This window comes from Meriones unguiculatus, chromosome 3 (genome assembly GCF_030254825.1).
Source record: "Meriones unguiculatus strain TT.TT164.6M chromosome 3, Bangor_MerUng_6.1, whole genome shotgun sequence".
Taxonomy (NCBI): domain Eukaryota; kingdom Metazoa; phylum Chordata; class Mammalia; order Rodentia; family Muridae; genus Meriones; species Meriones unguiculatus.
Window position 1 is genome coordinate 172,694,451 of NC_083351.1, and position 20,023 is coordinate 172,714,473.

General features: G+C 41.9%; 1 protein-coding gene and 1 non-coding gene across 7 annotated transcripts in view; both read right to left on the reverse strand.

Annotated features, from left to right (window-relative positions):
• Positions 1 to 20,023, reverse strand: part of Helq (helicase, POLQ like) — a 38,216-nt gene that overhangs the window by 13,721 nt on the left and 4,472 nt on the right. Inside the window, exons 3-12 of one of the 6 annotated variants that reach the window (XM_021646106.2) lie at positions 18,114 to 18,292; positions 17,203 to 17,403; positions 16,751 to 16,823; positions 15,262 to 15,359; positions 12,465 to 12,563; positions 10,413 to 10,558; positions 8,572 to 8,811; positions 5,620 to 5,761; positions 5,200 to 5,304; positions 1,155 to 1,374 (exon numbers count right to left, since the gene is read on the reverse strand). In XM_021646106.2, the coding sequence (XP_021501781.2) occupies positions 1,155 to 1,374; positions 5,200 to 5,304; positions 5,620 to 5,761; positions 8,572 to 8,811; positions 10,413 to 10,558; positions 12,465 to 12,563; positions 15,262 to 15,359; positions 16,751 to 16,823; positions 17,203 to 17,403; positions 18,114 to 18,292 (1,503 nt within the window). Of the gene's footprint in view, positions 1 to 1,154; positions 1,375 to 5,199; positions 5,305 to 5,619; positions 5,762 to 8,571; positions 8,812 to 10,412; positions 10,559 to 12,464; positions 12,564 to 13,189; positions 13,617 to 15,248; positions 15,360 to 16,029; positions 16,539 to 16,750; positions 16,824 to 17,202; positions 17,404 to 18,113; positions 18,293 to 20,023 lie in introns of those variants that run through there. The other 5 variants (XR_009590982.1, XR_002476739.2, XR_009590983.1 and 2 more) reach the window with 5 other exon arrangements.
• Positions 14,893 to 14,994, reverse strand: LOC132653287 (U6 spliceosomal RNA). Its single transcript, XR_009591063.1, has one exon. It is a non-coding gene; the product is annotated as a U6 spliceosomal RNA (small nuclear RNA).

The window sequence follows — 20,023 nt, forward strand, 5'->3', positions numbered from 1 at the left end:
GTCTTCAGTCATTGCCCACCTTACTTTTTTTGGCAGACTCTCTCACTGAACCAAGAGATCACTGGCTAGGTTGGTCAGAAAGCTCCAACCTAGCCATTCTGTTGGGATCACAGACCCACACATGCCTGCCGTGGGTGATAGAAATTTAAACTCAAGTCAGTCCTTATGATTTTACTTACTCACTTTACTGAATGAGTCATCTTCCTAAGAATTTTTTTTTTTTTAAAGAGCAGATATGTTACTTTTCAATAAGTAAATTACAACCTACTCATTAAGAAATAAATTCTTAGCAAGGCTCAGTGGTGCACGCCTGTAATCCTAGCACTCAGGGAGACAGAGGCAGGCAAATCTCTGTAAGTCTGATGCCAGCCTGGTCTATGAAGTGAGTCCTGGACAGCCAAGGCTACACAGAAAACCCTTGTCTCGAAAAAACCAACAAACCAACCAACCAACCAACCAACCAACCAACAAACACAAAAAACAAATTCCTCCAGGATAACCGAGGCTACACAGAGAAACCCTGTCTTGAAAAGCCAAAATAAATGAATAAATAAATAAATTCTTTGTTCAGATACAATCTGTATAATAAGCAAAAAAGCAAGTTCCAGAACAACCGGTATTACTTGTTTAAAACAAAAGCTTAAACCTGTTTATAGCAAGTACCATAAACTGAAGTAAATATACAGAAAGGTTATTCTTGGCAGGAGACTGAGCTGTGTGTTGCTGACAGAAGGGGCGGGGGCAGAGGGAAGGAAGCATGGGCATCTTCTCTACATACTTATGTAATTACTTACAATTAAAAGTATTTTCACCAGGTGTGGTGGCACAGGCCTTTAATTCCAGCATTTAGGAAGCAGAGGCATGTGGCTTTGTAAGTTGGAGGCCAGCCTGGTTTACAGAGAGAGTTCTAGAACAGCCAGGGCTACACTGGGAAACCCAGTCTAGAAAAACCAAAACCAAAACCAAACCAAACCAAACAAACAAACAAACAAACAAACAAACAAAAAACCACCATTTTCAATTTTCAAAAGCTAAAGTACCTTATAAAAGTAATGCTTCTACTATGAAACCACAAATTCAATTTAAAGAAACAAAATAATTTTTATGTTTCCAATACATTTCCTAAGCAAATACTGAGATTTCTGTAAATTTACCCTTGAAAGAAGCTTGGCCCAGTTTTGTAATACGGAAACAGCACTGTAACTCCTCAGGATCACCACGGCTGTCTTTCTGTACAAGTCCCTTCTCTGTCAGGTGTCGAAGTGCGTCAATAGTTATTTCCCAGAGACTTTTTTCTTTCAATAAAATCTTTTGCTGAACACCAAAAAATGTACCATTCATAAACTGATATATGTCACCAAGACTTGTTGCAATCTGAAAAAATTTAGGACATCATCAGAACATTTTCCTTAGTTCAAGGAACAAGATCATTCACTTTCATATTCTAGAAGCTTTCTGAAGAAAAAAATTAGCACAAAATCAACACAACTAAAAATTAACAAGAACGAAAAAGGAACTGAAGGGAAAAGACAGCTACCATGTTCACGCTTGTCGAGACAGGGTTTCTCTGTGCAGCCTTTGCTATCCTGGACTTACTTTGTAGGCCAAGCTGGCCTCGAACTCAGAGATCTGCCTGCCTCTGCCTTCTAGGAGCTGGGATTAAAGCCTTGTTGCCCACACTGGCTCCTATGCTGCTGTTTTAGTTTGATGCCTGTGTGCTGAGGTGTGTGCACATCAGGACAGGTGTGTGGGCGGAGGTGTTGGACCCCCTGGAGCGAGAGTTACAGGTGGTTATAAATCACCTGATGTGGGGTATGGGAACTGAATTTGGGTCCTCTGCAAAAACAGTATTGGCTCTCAACCCCTGAGCCATCCTCCAGCCCCAAAATACTGTTTGGGTTTTTTGTTGTTGTTTGTTTTTGAGACAGGGTTTCTCTGTGTAGCCCTGGCTGTCCTGGACTCACTTCGTAAACCAGGCTGGCCTTGAACTCACAGACACCTGCCTGCCTCTGTTTCCCGGAGTGTGGGATCACAGGCATGTGCCACCGTGCCCAGCTTTTTGGTTTTTGTATTATTTGCAAAACTGTGCTTTCAGCCTCCCCAGCCGATTCCCCCAATTCCATTCCTACTCCTTTTGGAATCTTCTCTTCATTCACTTTTACATACCCATGGAAGCAGGCTTTCAGCTCTAAAACCTGCATTGAAAATATAAAGGATATGGAAAACAAAGCTGGAAGAATCAGGCAGCATCGGGCAAGGCTTTGGCGGAGGGTGACCTAGCAGTCTCCCCCTCCCTCTGTGCTGGGTTCCCACTCCTTCTCCTGTCCTGGCACTCCTCCCATCCTGCTCACTATTTACAACTTACAGCACTGATCCTATTACCCTGCACTTGGTATTCAGATGTAAAACTCACTCTGAATTAGAACACACTTTTATTAGCCAACTTCACCCAAATCAGCATATTATATTAAAATATGATTGCTCAATACCTTTTCTAACAATTTTGATGATACTTCAGTGGGAATCTTAAAGTAGTCATTTTATATTAAACCAATATAAGGGATAATAAAAATATTATGGAGCATTCATTTTTGTATTGCTTCTGTCTTTCCCTTTATTAACAATCATTCTTAATATTCAATCAAGCTCACAGGCACTTATAAGATATTCTAGAGTTGCTATTCGGTTTGTGGATCATTGAAGTCCCTAAGCCTCTGTGGTGGTTTGAATGATGTCCCCACAGTCTCGGGCTTTTGAATACTTGGTTTCTGGTTGGTCCTGCTGTTTGGGTGGAGGAAGTCTACCTCTGGAATGGGCTTGGAAGGTTTAAATGCCACACCCATCCCCATTCTGAGCCCTCTGCTTCCTGCCTGCAGTTTGAAATGGGAGCATTCAGCTTCCAGCAGCCACGTCTACCACCTGCTGCGTGCTCTCCCTGCCACTACAGACCCAACCGGAAGCCCAAACCAACTCTTCTGAAAAGTGTCTGGCTAACACAGTAATAGCACATAACCAGTGTTGTTTTCCCAGCTTCTTTCCTGACTGATTACAGCTGACGTGGCAGAAGGCCATGCAGAGTAGGAGCTTGACTTGTCCTCAAGTCATCTTTCCACTCCTCTCTGGAAAGCTTGGCCATGACTTAAACTGTCTATCTTTCGGCAAGTCCAGAGTCAAGTTTGTTAAGTATTTATTGAGTGCTAACCACATGCTAAGCACAGTGTAAGGCACTGGGACCCAATGGTCAACACACAGAACCGTGAGCCGTGCCTCTTCAGGGCTCTCAAGATCGAGGATAAAGAGTGTTTGGCAGGTGCCTAAACAAAGCTGTGGTAAGTCATCAGGGACTCACTGAATCCTGTGGGTAACTGTCACACCCTTTTCCTGGAGTTCCTTCTCTTCCCATCATCCTTTGTCTCTGGGGATGCTCACCTCTGTCCTCTTTGCTCTGACATCACATTGTGTGAGTCACAAGTCTTGGTTGGTATCAGAGCCAAGTTCTTACAGAGTCTGTATGACGACTGTTACAACTCTGATGGTTACGCATTCCTTCCTGTTGCCCCAGTCAACACCATATGGTTTGGGGTAACTTTTTCCATCCAACCTTCCACTCTTCAGTACCCTTCTTCAGCGTTACAGTGTCCAGCCTGCAGATTGTACCCACGTCACGGCCCCTCCCCAGCTACAGCGTCCAGCCTGCCGACTGTACCCATGCCACATTAAGCTTTTGTTTTCTTTTTCTTGCACTCTACTCTAAATACCTAGAATGGCTTATCTCTTCCTTCTGTATCTAATCTGGATCTCTCCTTCAACCTCACAGCATTTAATTCTTTTTCTTTCTTTAGACTTTCATGGTTCTGAAGTGGCAGGTGATACTATAATGACAATTAGCACTCATCTGCAAGGCACCAAAGCTTGTGATAGTTCTTTTTCAACACTTTTACTTCCATGTTCATACTAATGAGGACAGGCTAAATTAAATGATGAGCTAAGAACAATGGTTTCAAACTTAGAAAAAGCTAAATTTAAACTCTGGCTTTTACTATTTAGTAGCTAACTGTACTTGGGCACAAGGACAAAATTTAATTAACTCAAGAATAAGTCTAAAAAAAATTCATTAGCTTTTTTTTTTCCTTTTTTTTTTTTTTTCCTCCCCGAGACAGGGTTTCTCTGTGTAGCCCCAGCTGTCCTGGAACTTGCTCTGTGGACCAGGTTGGCCTCAAACTCCAAGTTTCACCTCTTTCTGCCTCCCAAGTGCTGGGATTAAAACATGCACCACCACCACCTGGCTCATTATTATTCATACTTGATAAAGGCTGTTTACACGTTGGTGAACCCATCATAAGTTGAACGCATTCTAAGTAACAGTGCACTTGCTGCATCTAGGCTACGGAGCCTCACAGGTGGTACCTTTCTCCTCTGCAGAGCATCAGCTGCAGCCCTCCATGTTTGTAGAGCTGGGGCTTGCTAGAGCCGCCCAGCATGGAGGGGGCTGTACTGTACCATAGGATGACAGGCACACATTACTTTTAATGTGAGCACGGGTGATGGCTGTTATATATCTGGAGCCACTGTCGCACGCCTCCACTGTACTTTGGGTAAAATAACTAAATAACAAAAATAACTTTGGGTAGGTATTAATTATTATCTGATTTCTTACATTTCCTCTAACTGAAGAATTAAAAAAGACCCAATTTGAGTCTTTAAAAAAAAAAAACAATTTATAGCTGGCACACACTTGTGATCCCCGCACTCCAGGAGGTGGAAGGCAGCAAGATCTCTGTGTGTTTGAGGCCAGCCTAGTCTATAAAGCAATTTCAGATCAGCCAAGGCTACATGGAGAAACCTTGTCTTGAAAAAAAAAAAAAAGTTAAAAAAAAAAAAGTTAAAAAAAAAAAAAGTATTTTTATTTTAAGTACATTGGTATTTTGCCTGCATGTATGTCTCTGTGAGGGTGTCAGATCCCCTGGAAGTAGAGTTATAGACAATTGTGAACAGACATATAGGTGCTGGGAATTGAACCCAGGTCCTCTGGTAAAGTAGCATGCTCTTATTTGCTGAGCCATCTTTCCAATTCCCATATTTTATGTCAGAAACTGTTCTTTTTCACATTACATTAAAAGTTAGCTTTTTAAAATATTTTGTAATCCACCTATTATCTCAAATAATAGTCATCCTACTTAAGAAGATCTTTAAAAATACCTTTAAGCCAATTAAAGAGAGAAGCAAGCTCTGGATTCCCTTCGTACATTCCTCAACAAGATGGCTGTAGCAGTTTTCTAGTGGTCCGTTTATTAGTTCCAGGACCTATAAAAGTTAAAGCAGTATTTTATTTTGTGCTATTTAAAGATAAACCGTGTTCCACATAAAGGCCTTACACTCTAAGATTTCTGGAAGCCCTGAACTCCTCCACAGCCAAAACAAAACCGTATTGCAAAAGTCCCGAAGAGCAAGAATTAACAGATGGTCTATAAAATAAGTAGAAAACATTTTTCACTGTCTGAAATATAAATATATTTTAACTACTCTAAGTCTTATCATGTGGGAGAAGATCTCACTTAAGGACACTGGTAATTAGTTTACGAGGTGACCCCCCGCAAGCCTGGTCAGAGCGAGCAGTACCTGTTGCTTGTCTTTTTCTTGCAGTAGGAGAATACTCTCCCCGGCAGCGTCTATCCCGGCACGGCCAGCCCTGCCAATCATCTGCTTATACTGATTCCTCTTTAAGAATTCTTTAGCCACATAGGGAGCTCTCAAGATGACTCTATGGAAGGTATAAAATCAAAAGTGGTTCTCTATAGATCATAACACTACTTTTTCAACTCAATTCTATTTTTTGTTATTAAATGTAATGACATTTTAACTTTAAATAAAACTGCATTTATAATGGATCTTCAATGTCCTAGGTTCTTACATGCATTATCTGTAATTCTTACAAAATGCTTAGCAATGTCCTTATTTTCTATTCTTATGAAGAAATTAGCTGAAATTCAGTAGTGGCTTACTTTAAACCACAAAATCAGTAAATGCCAGAACTACCACCTGAACTCAAGTCTCTGTAGTTGGGAGGCCTGTGATCAGTTGGTAGCACAGGTCTTTATATAGCATCTTGATTTCACACCCCAGAACTGAAGAACTGGGCCACGTACCACTGCCGTATGCTACCATCCATGCTGTCTCTAACTATAAAGCACTGTAGATTTCAATGGCTTTATTCTATAAAACCAGCAATTTCAGTCCTGCTCAGGTATAAACAAGTCTGTAGCCAGCTTTCCTCTCCAAATGAAAATGAAGAATCTATCATTTTGCCTACATTATCAACTTCTTTATTTATAAATCTCAACAGACTGTCTAGATTAACAAATGCTTGAAGAAAACAAACATAAAAGAAAAGTAATGAGAACACACAGAATGACTAAACAGAACAAATAAAATAAGGAATAGTAAAGAATGTTGGAAAAATTTAAATAGTATCCACAGAAAATTCCAGAGGGAATCATATCCACTGTGTAAAAAAAGACGGCTACAAGAAGCATAACAGAATTCTTGAAAATTTAAAATTCACTTAAAGTCTAAAAGAAAAAAAGGATTTTGGGATGGTGGTGCTGGGGTTTGAACTGGGCTTTCTGGGTGCTAGGCAAACGCTCTGCATTGTAGTTCTTCCCAGCCCACTAAAGAACCTGATTTTTATATGGAAGGTAAAACTGGAGGAAAAGAGAGCTGACAGCTTGAACCACACATCTTTGCCTCAGTTTTGGCAAGTCACAGGAGAAGAGAATGAAGACGATGGAGGGATGAAATACAGAAGCGACTATCAACTGTTAGTTTAAGATGAAGAAAACCATACAGCTCAAGATGGAGCCACTCACAAAGTGCCAAGCCCCAACAGAAAGACAAGGAGGTGGGGACTGTTGGGGTTATACCATCAGGCTGCAACCTGGGTTCCAACCTTGCCTTGAAACTCAGTTATTTGATGTAACAGTCAATAAGTTTGTTATCATTGTTGTTGTTGCCCTGGCTGTCCCGGAACTCACTCTGAAGACCAGGTTGGCCTCAAACTCAGAGATCCGCCTGCCTCTGCCTCTCGAGTGCTGGAAAAGTTAATTACTTTATAGGCTTTAATTCCATAATATGTTGGTAATAAATTGTGAGGGTTCAATAAATAAATGCATGTTAAGCAGCTGGGTGCCAGGGTGGGAGATGTGGGAAAAGGAGGGAATGACGCAACAACTATAGTAAGTGCAATCACTCACCACGAGGAAAATTTGAGGTTAAAAGGGAAAGTGTAAGAGCTGTTGGAGGGACTGGCTCAGTGGATAAAGGCCCTGGCCTCCGAGACTGAGCACTTGAGCACTATCCCCAGGGCCCACAGGGAAGATGAGAAAACCAGCTGACTCCAGAAGCTGTCCTCTGACTGGCATAGCCACTGTGACATGTGTGCGCCTCTACCCCATGATATGATAGAAAACAGAGCTTTTGGAGAGGAGAAAACACAGATCCACACAGAAACAAAACGCTGGTTCCATGCTGGGAATGGTGGGGCAGGCTTTAATCCCGGAAGTTGGAGGTAGGGGGAGGCAGACAGTCAGGTCTACTTAGTGAGTTCCAGACCAGTCAGGGCTAACCATGTGACCTGTCCTAAATACATAAATAAATAAATACATATGAGTATAGGGATGATTGCATAATTAACGACTATGACACTGAGACTTAAGACTGAAGAAAAGACTGAGACTTAAGACTGAAGACATTGAGACTGAAGAAAAACAACCGTCTTAACATTCATAAAAATTTTGTGAAAACAAGTTATTTGCTAGAAAACCCACCATAGCCATGATTTATAAAGAGAGGTCAATTACATAGTTTTACAGAGTTTGGTAATATCAGAAAAGGTAACTGAGGATCTGACCTTAAAGAGCTAGTGCATTCATGCCGGGTGGTGGTGGCTGAAGCAGGTGTGGCACACACCTGTAATCCCAGCACTTGGGGAGGCGGAGGTAGCCAGACCTCTGTGAGTTCAAGTCCAGACTGGACACACAGGACAGCCATGGCTACACAGAGAAACCCTATCTCAAAACAAACAAGCAAGCAAGCAAACAAACAAACAAAAGCTAATGCATTCAGATGGCTTTATTCAGCCCCTCCCCTGTGGTCTGAATACATGTCCTCACATATGTCAAGCAAGGTTTTAGCCACTGAACTCCACCCCAGACTGGCTTTCCAAAACAAACCAGTTCACTAACAGCTCAAGGAAATCTGTTAAATGAACTTTCCAGGTCATGTCAAATCTTCCCAGAGCAGAATCAGATGCTGGCATCACAGGACAGAAATCATGTCTCTGATTCCAGCACTAAGTGGGAGGCTGAGGCAGGACCCCTCCAGGTCCCAGCCTGGGCTACAGAGACCCTCTCTCACAAGTTGAAGACACAAACACACAACTGAGGGTGCAAAAGGGAGGAATCTAATACCAGGAACTTTATTTTATCATTAAAATGTTAAAGGCAGCAAGCCCACTCAGCAGAGAAAAGCACTTGATTCACGTCATCCACCATTGAAGCAAAGACGACAGCTTACCTCCGCGCGGGCAGATTGACCCCGGCTGCCAAGGTGGATGTGCAGGTGAGAAGGCAGAGCACACCTGTGGAGTAGGCCTCTTCCAGAAGCTTGCGTTCATCACTAGTTAAACCACTGTGGTGATAGGCGACTCCGAAAGGGATGGTGTGCTTCAAGACAGGACACACTTTCCCACTGCTGACACCCCTCAGGTTTCTAATCACTTCGCTCTTTTCTTTCTCTCTGTGGTTTAGATAGTCCCTAGGAAAAAGGTCAGTTAGGCACATTAGCCTGTGCTGGGGGTAACGGCTCAGCGGTTAAGAACACTGACTGCTGTTCTAGAGGATGGGCTTCAGTTCCCAGCACGCACGGCAGCACACAACCATCTGTAACCGCAGTGCTAGGGCATGCTCTCAAGTCATATGTGTGTGTGTGTGTGTGTGTGTGTGTGTGTGTGTGTGTCTGTGTGTGCTCACATGCATGCACACAAAGCACCCATACACATAAAAATAAATCTTTGAAAGGAATACGAGCCCTTGAGTTATAGATAGAAAGTGCTGACAATGTTTTTAATAAATCATGTAAAGATCCTTTCAGCTATGTATTGCTTTTATCATATAAGTATACAAAATGTTCTCTGTGTGTATTCTCTATGCATGGGCATGTGTTTGTATTGTCGACAGAAGTGTAAACATGTCTCAACAAACAGGCTGAAAGGTTGACATCAGATGTTTGTCTCCTCATTTTCCACCTTGGTTTTTGAGATAGTCTCTCACTAACCCTGGAGCCCACTAGTCAGCAAGGCTATTGGCCAGTGAGCTGCAGGGAGCCTTCTGGAGAGCCTCCTGTATCTCCCCAGTACTGCATTACAGGTGTGCAACACCATGGCTGGCTTTCACAAGGGTGCCAGGACCCAAACTGGGTTTTCTGACTGAGCCATCTCCCCATAAAACATTCTTTTAATTAATCTTACTTCATTAACCATTGAAAATACTCTCTACACCATTCTGTGGATTATAGAACTCTATGGATACTTCACCAAAGCTAAGGAGAAGTCCAAAAATTCATATAAACACAATACTTTAGCTACAATTTCAGAAGCTTCATGGACATCCTGAACTTTGCTCCTATACTTCCTATGGTATCAGGTTTAGATTCCTGTTCTAGATGCTATGATTACTTCTTCTATAATAGAAATGCTTTATGGGAGATGGTTTGTTTTTAAGGCATAAATGTTCTGCTCTGAAAATGCAAACCTACCATATGGCAAAAAAAGTCTAAACCATAGCACTTGAGAAACCTCAACAAAGCCAGCTCAGTAGCACACTGTAATTCTAGCACTCAAGAGAGGCAGAGGCAGGCAGATCTCTATGAGTGCGAGGCCAGCCTGGTCTACAAAGAGAGTCCAGGACAACCAAGGCTACACAGAGAAACTTTGTCTTGAAAAACAACAAACAAAGAAACAAACAAACAAAACACAGCTCAAACTCTCAAATCAACACATTTCTAAAGTTTGTAGGAAATTATATCTAGCGCCCAGACAAGTTAAGAAAGGACAGTGGTTAAGGCTCAGCTGCAGATATGACTGGCCTCGGACCTGTGGCGACAGCAGTTATCCTGCCCTTGCTGTACACAGCCTGCCTGGCCCTTTCCCAGACGTGTTGACTGGTCTAAGATGCAGCTGAACCCTAGGTCACTGCTCAGCCAAAGCTTCCAATCTAAGCCTCTATGGTGGTCACTGTCCTGTAACTCTAGAATTTTCTACTTTAATGTGAATGTCAGTTAAACTTTAAGGTCAATCCCTTCAGAACCTTATAAAACAGTATAATGCTCTGTTAATTTTTTAAAAAAGATTAACATACTTGCTTAAAAATTTGCACAACATTTCTGCTACATTTTCGCAGTTCTTCTTAGTGGGACAAAAAACCAGGCAGGAGTAGTTAGGAATAACTTCTGTCACCAGTGCTACCAAGTGATCCGGATCCATCTTTTTCAGGACATCAGAATACTGCAAAACAAGAAGCCATGCATACTGCAGCCACGAAAGTGCATCAATTTTCCCGTGTGAACTGAAAGATGAGTTTAAACATCTCAGTGATCTCACTAATAAAACAAAAGATGAAAACTGTATAAAACATAAAATGTTTAATTTTCTTCTTAGGTTATTCGTTACAGATTTGTTTGGAGTCATATTTAGTCTAAAAAGAGAATTAACCAATTAAGAATTAAGGAAGTGAAAACAGTTCAAGTTATTAATAACTCCATAATATGCTCACCTTCATCAAAGCAGAATAAAGGCCCAGAGGGAAATAAGGATTGATGCTGCCAACAGTCAAAGGACTTCGTAAGTAACTGTTGCAGGATATTTGATCCCATTGTGAACCCCAAAATTGTGAAGTATAAAACACTGCTTCTTGTTTGGTGTGGTTGAGCCCTATCACAAACCTTTAATCCAAGAACTTTCTGTTTATTGTAAACCAGTGATTATGGTGTGGTTCACCCAGCCCTAGCACACACACATCTTTAATCCAAGAACTTTGTGTACATAGGATTTAATAAAATTAACCCTAGGTCACGAGGCAGAGCAAGAAACCAGCTGACAGGGATTAAAGAGTAGGAGAGTATTAAAAATAGCATGGGAAAGAAGAGCGAGCTTTTTGAGCTTTTAGCTATACAGCTCCCTGGCTGTTTGGGCCTTGAGCTAATAAGCCTTTGGCCTTGAGTTTTCTGGCCTTCTCCTCCTGGGCTGTCAGCTGAATTAGTGAGTCTTTTGGTTTTTTTTTTTTTTTCTATCTGGACCTGAGCTGAGAAGGAAGGTCAGCTGGGTACTTTCTCTTCCTCTCTGAGCTAGCAGGTTTTCACCCCAGCATCTGACCCCTGAGTCTTTACTGGTAAAATAAAATGGTTGGGACTTTCATTTTTTTTTTCTTTTTTGTTAATATACAACAAGAATAAACAACTTCTAGTACTAATACAATCAGATTCCCTAACACTTTCAGAAATAAAGGAAAAACTACAGTGAATTATGGCAGTCTGTCACACTAGGCAGGGAGGAGGAACACAGAGGACATAAAAGGAAAGGAAAGTCACCTAACAGCTCCTTGGTGCCTGTTACTTTGCTGAAAACTAAGATATGGATTTAGAATAAACCTCACAAAACTCTAACGCTGTGATAGAACTGCTTCCCTTTTCAGTAACCAGGTGTAAGCCATTAGCTTGCAGACATGAACCCCTCTATAGACCAACGTGTCCACTACAGACTACACCTTATTCTTTCGTTGTTTCTGGATGAATGACATTATCTAACGGATGTGTCTCCAAATACTCACAGTTCCGGAGCCAACAGACATCTTACTGGTTCATTAATTAGACAGGTGCAAACAACCTAGCAAGTACTTCCTCAAAATTCAGTAGTCACGTGAGTAAAAAGCATCCTACTTAACTAACACAAGCGCTTGGTAACAGGACGTGTGGACATGTGGTGTTGCCCTTTCAGACTAGTTAGAGTCGGCTCTACACCATCCGGTTCTACTAGTTTACACACAGTCCTGTTCTAGTTCTCACACAGTACTGTACACAGCAGCTCTAAAAGATCCTCTTCACAAAGACATGCCCGAGGAAGGACTCCAGTATGATCTGATGCTAAGCCTGGAACTAGGGTCTAGGACACTAGGATTCACGAGGACACAGGGGGAGTGTGTGCCTTGCGTGTGAGGTCCTGGCTTGATCCCTGTCAACGCAAACAAAACAAAGAGGAAAGCAGCTGCATTCAATCAGTAGCATGTTGTCAGTGGCAGATCACGCACCCTTCCACATCCAGTTTTCCCCTAAATATAAGCCACACGAGTCCGCTGCAGGGCCCTAGCACACCTGGCACAAAGGAGGCAGCCTGCATTCAAGGGTTTCTATCATACCTTGTAACTGAGGAGACGTGAGAAAGTCACGCCATTCGCAGCTCTGCTGTCTACCTCGTATATTGTGTCATTTACTTTCAGGTATTCTTTTAATTCGACCTTGAGTTAAAAGGAAACAGCCAATTAATATAAAACATTTCAACAAGGGTAGCTACACAAACACCTCAGCTTTTCTAGGACATGGTAGACAGGCTTCACCCTAAAAGTTCCAAATCTGTCATTTCCCATTGCCTCTTTTTTCCTTTACATAGTAACAGGAATATCCTTGAGCAATTACTTCTGATTTGAATAGTATACATTCCAAAAGAAACCAGATACTTTTGTATTTGTTGGAAGAAGTAGGACTGAGAGGCTGGAGAGATGGTTCAGTGTTAAGAGTGCCTGCTGCCCTCCAGAGGATCAGAATTCAGCTCTCAGCACCCACAACAGTTCCCAACGGCCGATAACTCCTGTTCCAGGGGGTGTGATACCCTTTTCTGGTCTCTACAGGCACCACAAACACATGGCAGACACTCACTCAGACACATACACATGATTAAAAAGTAAGCAAGTACTTAAGAATAAATGAAGGTCTCAAAAGACAAAAAAAAAAAAAAAAGAATAAATGAAGGAATAGATGGTAATCCTCACATTTTCTCTCTTTTTGTATTATTTCTTAACAAAAAAATCTACAGCTTTCTGTGCTGGTCATCACTTTTAATTTCAAATGCCACTTAAGTACGTACAGACAGAAGGCTTGTGACAGGTTTTCTTTTGGTGGGAGATGTGTGTAGGCGTGTATGTGCATACTCGCAGCTCCCTGTGTCATGCACGAGCGCTCACATGCACACATGCACGGGAGGCCACACCTCACTGCCATTCTTCAGGCACTGCCCACAGAGTTTGTAAGATAGGTCTCACTTCCCTGAAGACTGCCAAGGAGGCCAGGCCAGCTGGGCCTTGTCTTAGCACCGGATTATAAGAGGGTGGAGCATGCCTGGCTTTTCTGGGGACTGAACTCAGGGCTCCTCGCTTGCAAGGCCAGGACTGTATCAACTGGCTTCTTGATGCTTTTTTTTTTCCCCCTTGGTTTTTCGAGATGGGGTTTGTCTGGATAGCCGTGGAACTTGCTCTGTAGGCTGGCCTTAAACTCAGAGATCCACCTGCTTCTGCCTGGGATGAAAGGCACCAAAAACAAGGAGATTTTTAATTTGACATCTACAGTCAGAAAACATTTCCTGAAATTTTAAATATTTTGTACAAGTGTAAAAACAAGAAATTTCAAGGTACTATTTCGTGATCCTCCAAAAACTGTTTTCTGAATACCTAGACACAGAACACCCATACTGGCACTTGAAACAGACAGTGCATGTTTATTACACGCTGTGTACGTAACTATGAATTACACCTTTTACTTCAGCCAAGCACTCGGGAATGCTGCTGTTAGGTTTAAATTTAACTGCATGTAAGCCAAGTACAGTGATGAATTGTGACCCCAGCACTTGGGAAATAGAGGCAGGAGGGTCAGGAGTTCAAGGTCATCCTTGGCTAGGCAAATAGTTCCAGGCCAGTCTGGGATAGAGGAGACCTTTTCTCAAAAACAAAAACAAAAACAAAAGCAAAAAAAAAAAAAAAAAAAAAGAAAAAGAAAAGAAAAATAATCCATGTCAAACCTTACTTTATTTTTTACAAGTACTGAGCTACCAAAGCACTTGAAAAGTGCTTTGAAAAGATTTTAAAAGCTTTTTCCTTGACAGGGTCTCGCTAGACAACCCAGGCTAGCTTTGAGTTCAGTATGTAGCACAGGCTAGCCTAATACTCAAGATCCCCTGCCTTAACCTCCTGACTGCTGGGTCACATGTCTGTACCATCCAGCTTAGCTAAGAAACTTGCTTCCTTTAAGGGAAAAGATGTTTTCAGAATCCATACACATACACATGTATTAAATCATTTCCACCCCTTCTCTCCCTCTGTTTTCTTTTCTTTCTCAAATTCATGACCTCTTTTTAATTATTGTGCACACACACACAAGCATTTACACACTAACACACAAACATTCACACACGAGTTCGTTTAGCATTGCTTGTATGTATAAGTGCTTAGGTCTGACCATTTGAAACTGGTTTATCAGGGTGCTCATCCTTGAGAAGCCTGATTCTCCTTGTCTTATTTTATTCCACTTACTTATGTGCATGGATGTTTTGCCTACATTCTGTGTGTGCACCACACGTGTGCAGTGTCACTGGAGGTCAGAAGGCAGAGTCCCATGGGACCAGAGTATATAAAAACTTTGTGAGCCATCACATGGCTGCTGGAAATTGAACCTGGGACTTCTGGAAGAGCAGTCAGTGCTCTTAACCAAGGAGCTGTCTCTCCAGCACTGATTCTCCGTTTTAGCAGCCATTGACTGGCAATAGCTCTGCATTTAGGGGTGGGGCTTTGTGAGACTAAAAATATGGAGTGTTTAAATAATTTTCATGTCATCCTTGCATGGGGGCCATGCTAATCATCCGTGCTGTGCTGATTTTAGCACATTGTTGCTAAAGTAAGAACCGAGGTAAACTTCTCAGTGTTGACAGCTTGGCTCATGAAATCTTGCCCAATTAAAAAACCGACTTCAGATACGCAGATGTGAGTATCTGAACTCATAAAATGAGTTCTGGGAAGACTCATTCAATAAATGTTCCCTGGGGCTCACCCTCCAGTCACTGTTGCAGGTGGTATACACACCAGGCCTCACAGGTGACACTGTGTTCACTGCTTCTGTTTCTAGGGTGGATGCATAATAACCAATACAGTGCAAACCTTGGGTACATACTGGTCTGAACTGACTGGTGTAATATTCAGCTTTAAGGAACTCCTGTAGGTCTTCTACGTTGTTTAATGTTGCACTCATGCCGATAATTTGGGTTGTTTCTAAAAAAAAAAAAAAATTAGGAAAAATGTGCCATTTATGTCCTAGAGTAATTTCAGCAATACTTCAGTGCTATATTCTGCCTGAGTGGTCTGGAACCTGGGAACAAAGAGATGAGGATGAGGATACAAGTTGAAATCCGTCATCTGAAATGTTTAGACCAGAAATGTTTCATATTCGGGATTTTTACCAAATTTTGGAATATCTGCATACAAATAAAGAAGAATCTTGACGTGACCCAAGTCTGACCACACAAGGCTTGTTTTGTGTGTGCCTTAACCGCTCAAGCTAACTTTCATGCTTTACTGCGACTGCGTTTTGACTGTGTCCCATCTGATGAGGACAACAACATTTTCCATTTGCGGTGTTATAATAGCACCCAAAAAGTTTTAGACCATTACGGATTTCCAATTTCCAGGCCAGAAATCAGAAATACAGCCAAACTTATACTGTCACATTAAATAAGGAATTAGACCATTCAGGCAGCCTGAAAGGACACGTCGTGAAACTTGTAAACAAACCAGCAGGCACAAACACACCGTGGCTCTGCATCTGACGGCTGCAGAGCATTCACAGCTAGGTGAGCCCCAGACTCCTTAAAGCCACACCAGCATCTGATCATATGGTGCCGACTGGCCTGGAGCTCACTATGTAGCCCAGGCTGGCTTAAAGGTAACATCAATCCTCCTGCCTCGGCCTCCTGAGTGCAGAATTACAGTGGTAAATTACTATCAGTTAGTCGCAAATTTTCTTGTTATGTAGAAAGTCTCTTATGTTGTCAACCTAAAAAAATATATTTTGAAAATCCAGGTATGGTGATGCAGGATCCCGGAACATGAGAGGTAGAAATGGGAGGATCAGGTGATCAAGGCTAGCCTGACCTACATGAAACCATGTTTAAAAAACAAAAACAAGGGGCTGGAGAGAAGGCTCAGCGGTTAAGAGCACTGGCTCTTTTAGAGGTCCTGAGTTCAATTTCTAGCAACCACATGGTGGCTCACAACCATCCATAATGGGATCTGATGCCTTCTTCTTGTGTGCAGGTGTGCATGTAGATAGAGCACTTTTACACATAGATCTTTAAAGAACACCATCACTCACAGTGAAACAAAGCTCTAAGCCTTAGCATGTTTCTCCATTCATCCTGTCTCATGTCTTGAAGTGTCCATTCAGGTTATTGCCTGGAAGAGGACAAGGTAGACCAGAAGCTGAACACCCAAGCAGAGAACTGACCAAGAGAGGCTGTGCTAGAAATATCGGGGCTTATGCAGAAAGGGAGGAGGCTAATAAAGGAGGCAAGTGGTAAAACTGTAATTGGGTTTGCATTCGTAAAGCTCTTCTTATCTACACTAGACAAGTCAGGCTTGGAACTCAACTAGAAGTCAATACTTACTGCTCGTGTAGAGGACTTTTGCCAGGGTCATCTCCAGTATGGCACCACGGCTCCCTTCACCAATCATGTGCAACTATGAGATTTAGAGGTCAGAGTGGGGAGAAAAGAAGTCAGTTTTCATGAACTGTCTATATAAAACAGCTACTTTGTGCAGAATGAGTATGTATTGGATATGAGGACTCTAGTACTTATATGCACTATCACTAGTGCTTTAGGTTAGCAAAATTTGGGGCAGCATCCTGACACATCTGGGATTCAGTAAGAATCATATAAAATGTCTCTGCAGACACACATTCAGAATTCAAGAAACATTTGCTGTAAGAACAAATTTAAGATTATCCAGCATGGAGTGTGTCTGCTTGTGTTTTCTGTATGCTAACTAATTTGGGTTACTGAGGATCCAAACCGTAGCTGGGAAATGAGCTAGTTTAATAAACAAGATGTTGTCCAACCTCATCGACGACAAGCAGACCTAGCGTGCTGATCCTTCCAGTTTCAATCAGGGAGTTCACCAGGCTATGCCCTTTTTCAATGGTAGCAATGTACAGCGATTTCTTTTCCCTCCTTTTAGTTGGAGGAAATCTTCCTTTGCTTCCAGCATATTCTTCAACAAAGAACCCAAGTTCTATACCAAAACTTGATAAACTGGAAATCTAGAACATTAGTTAAACAAAGAAACAAACAAAAGAGACAGAGTTACAAGTGCTCACAGGTAGTCTCTTAATAGAAAACCTCCTCCATCTGTGGGTCTAACCTAGGAACGCCTATCTAACAACTGCTGGGTTTATGATCTTTACAAAGCAAGTCTATATAACTTTGAAATTAATTATTATATGAGGGTGGGTGTTCTATCTGCATGTCTATCTGTGAACTGTGTGCATGCACTGCCAGAAGCCAAAGAGGGCGATGGAGTCCCCGGGCCTAGAGTTCCAGGTGGTTGTGAGTTACCATGACGGTGCTTGGAACCAAACCCAGGTCTTCTGGGAGAGCAGCCAGGGCTCTTAATCATCTCTCCAACCCTGACATGTGTTAACTTTTAAACTATATAATATGAAAATAAATTTTACTTGTTTCCTTTTATATAAGAAACCCCATCAAACTGACTCATTCTGATGAGTTAAGGAGCTAGTTTCTGCTTGAAAATGCTGGCTAAATATAAATGGAATAGTTAAGATACTGTTCAAATCAACAGTAAAAAAAAAACCCACAAAACTATATTTTCAAACAATTACTGTTTGAAAATACTCTGTGCTAGTTTTGCACATCCTAAAAATATCATGAATCAGTTAATAGTTAATCCATTTATGCTAGCTTTAGATCTTCAAATGTCATTAGAAAGTAACAACTGTTTAAACACACACACCTTTTCCTGGACAATCGCCACGTACGGAAGGATCATTAAAACATCTTTCTGTCGGCAGAGCAGTTCTTGTAGCATTAAAATCTCAGCCACAAGGGTTTTTCCGCCACTCGTTGGCAAGGAATATATTAAATTTTTTCTTTTTTGCACAGAACTTAATGTTAAACAAGTATGCTGCCAGTCTGTAGAATTTAAAGAAAAGCACAAGAGATTATTTCCCCCTTCCGCATCCTTGATTCTGAGAAGAATCAAGTATCTCAATGTGGCAATCTTCTTCCGAGGATAATGTGCCTCTGACTGCACAGGCAGCAAGTCTGAGGGCACAGCTTGTCAGCGTGTGGAGAACTGGCTCACCCAACAAGAGTTACGGATGCAGGTCTCCAATTCCAGCAGGGCACAGTGGCCTGGACAGGGGCCGTTATCTAGAGAAGCGCAGTGCAAGGACCTGTGTTCCTTCTAAACTGTTCCTATGTTCTACAAAGTCACAAGCTTACCTCCCTCACCCATCCAAGAGCTTCTCAGGCAGGAACGGGGGAAGAAGAAAAAATAATTCATAAGATCTTTCGAAAGCCAGAAAAATCTCATTAGCTCTCTTATGGACCTGAGTGGACCATAATGGTCCATCAGTTCCTAATGGTATTTGATTGGTCCAAATGTCATCTTTAAAAAGGACTATTTAAATCATAAAACGCTTCAGTTACTAACTGCTAACCCAGGGTCACCCCCCCCAATACAGTGAGAAATAACTGATGAAAGTGTAACATGTGAAAACTAGTGATGAAAGCATAACAGTATGTGAACACCAGTGCTCTGAAGAATACTTTAAAGGTTGAGGACATAATTCAGCTCGAAGAGTGCTCACCTAGCATGTATGAAGGCCTGGGTTTGATCACCAGCACCCCATGAAAGAGGCATACTGTCTTGTGCCTGCAAGCCTAGCACCTGGGTAGTGTAGACAGAGAGATCAGAGGGTCAAGTTTATCCTCAGTTACATAACTAGAGGGGGTTCCATGGCGCCCTGGATCAAAATGATGATAATAATGGAAATAAGTAACTGGACAACGTGTATCAACAATCTTCAAAACGCATACTAGTATTTTTGTGTGTGTGTGTGGCTGTTTAGTCTGCCTATATGTATATGTACACAGACACACATACACATACATGTATGCATGCACACGTGTGTGTGCACACATGTCAATGACTAGTTATATATTACCCTGGTGCTGAGACTTGAACCCAGGTTTCCTGGAAGAGCAGTGAGGGTTCTTTACTGTTGAACATTCTCTGTAGCCCAAGTAGTAGTTTTTCATTACAAAACCAGGAGAACAAAGGAATACTGTAATCTACAGGATCAGCAAAACAAACAGGAAGGGAAAAAGCCCACACAGAAACCCCAGAGCCGAGTACAGAGAGAAGAAACCACTGTACAGTTTGTGAGAACACCGGCCCCACAACCTTTCTGGAAAGCGGTATGGAGGCATGCAGAATGACTATGAGCATTTCTTCTAGGACTCTCCGTCAACACGAGAGAGGGTATATACAGTACGTGCAGAATGTTTCCCGCATCATTGTCTAACAGGTACTACGGGGGGGGATGGTGGTGGTGGGGTGGCAAAGTTAAACGTTTTTGCAATTATGTAATTCACAGCTTTAATATGGGAATCTTGGGCCAGTGAGAAGGTTCAGTGGTAAGGTCGTTTGTTGCTAAGCCCAAGTCTGATCCCAAGGACCCATCTTCTGACTCACGTGCCCACACACATACAATTACACAAGATAAACACATGGAGAAAAGTTAAAAACTGAATCTAAGAAAACTCCAAATTTACCCTAAAGGGCTTGAACATATCGTTTTAAAAATTAAAGTGAAGCTGGGAATGGTGGTGTGGATCTTTAACCTGAGTACTTGGGGG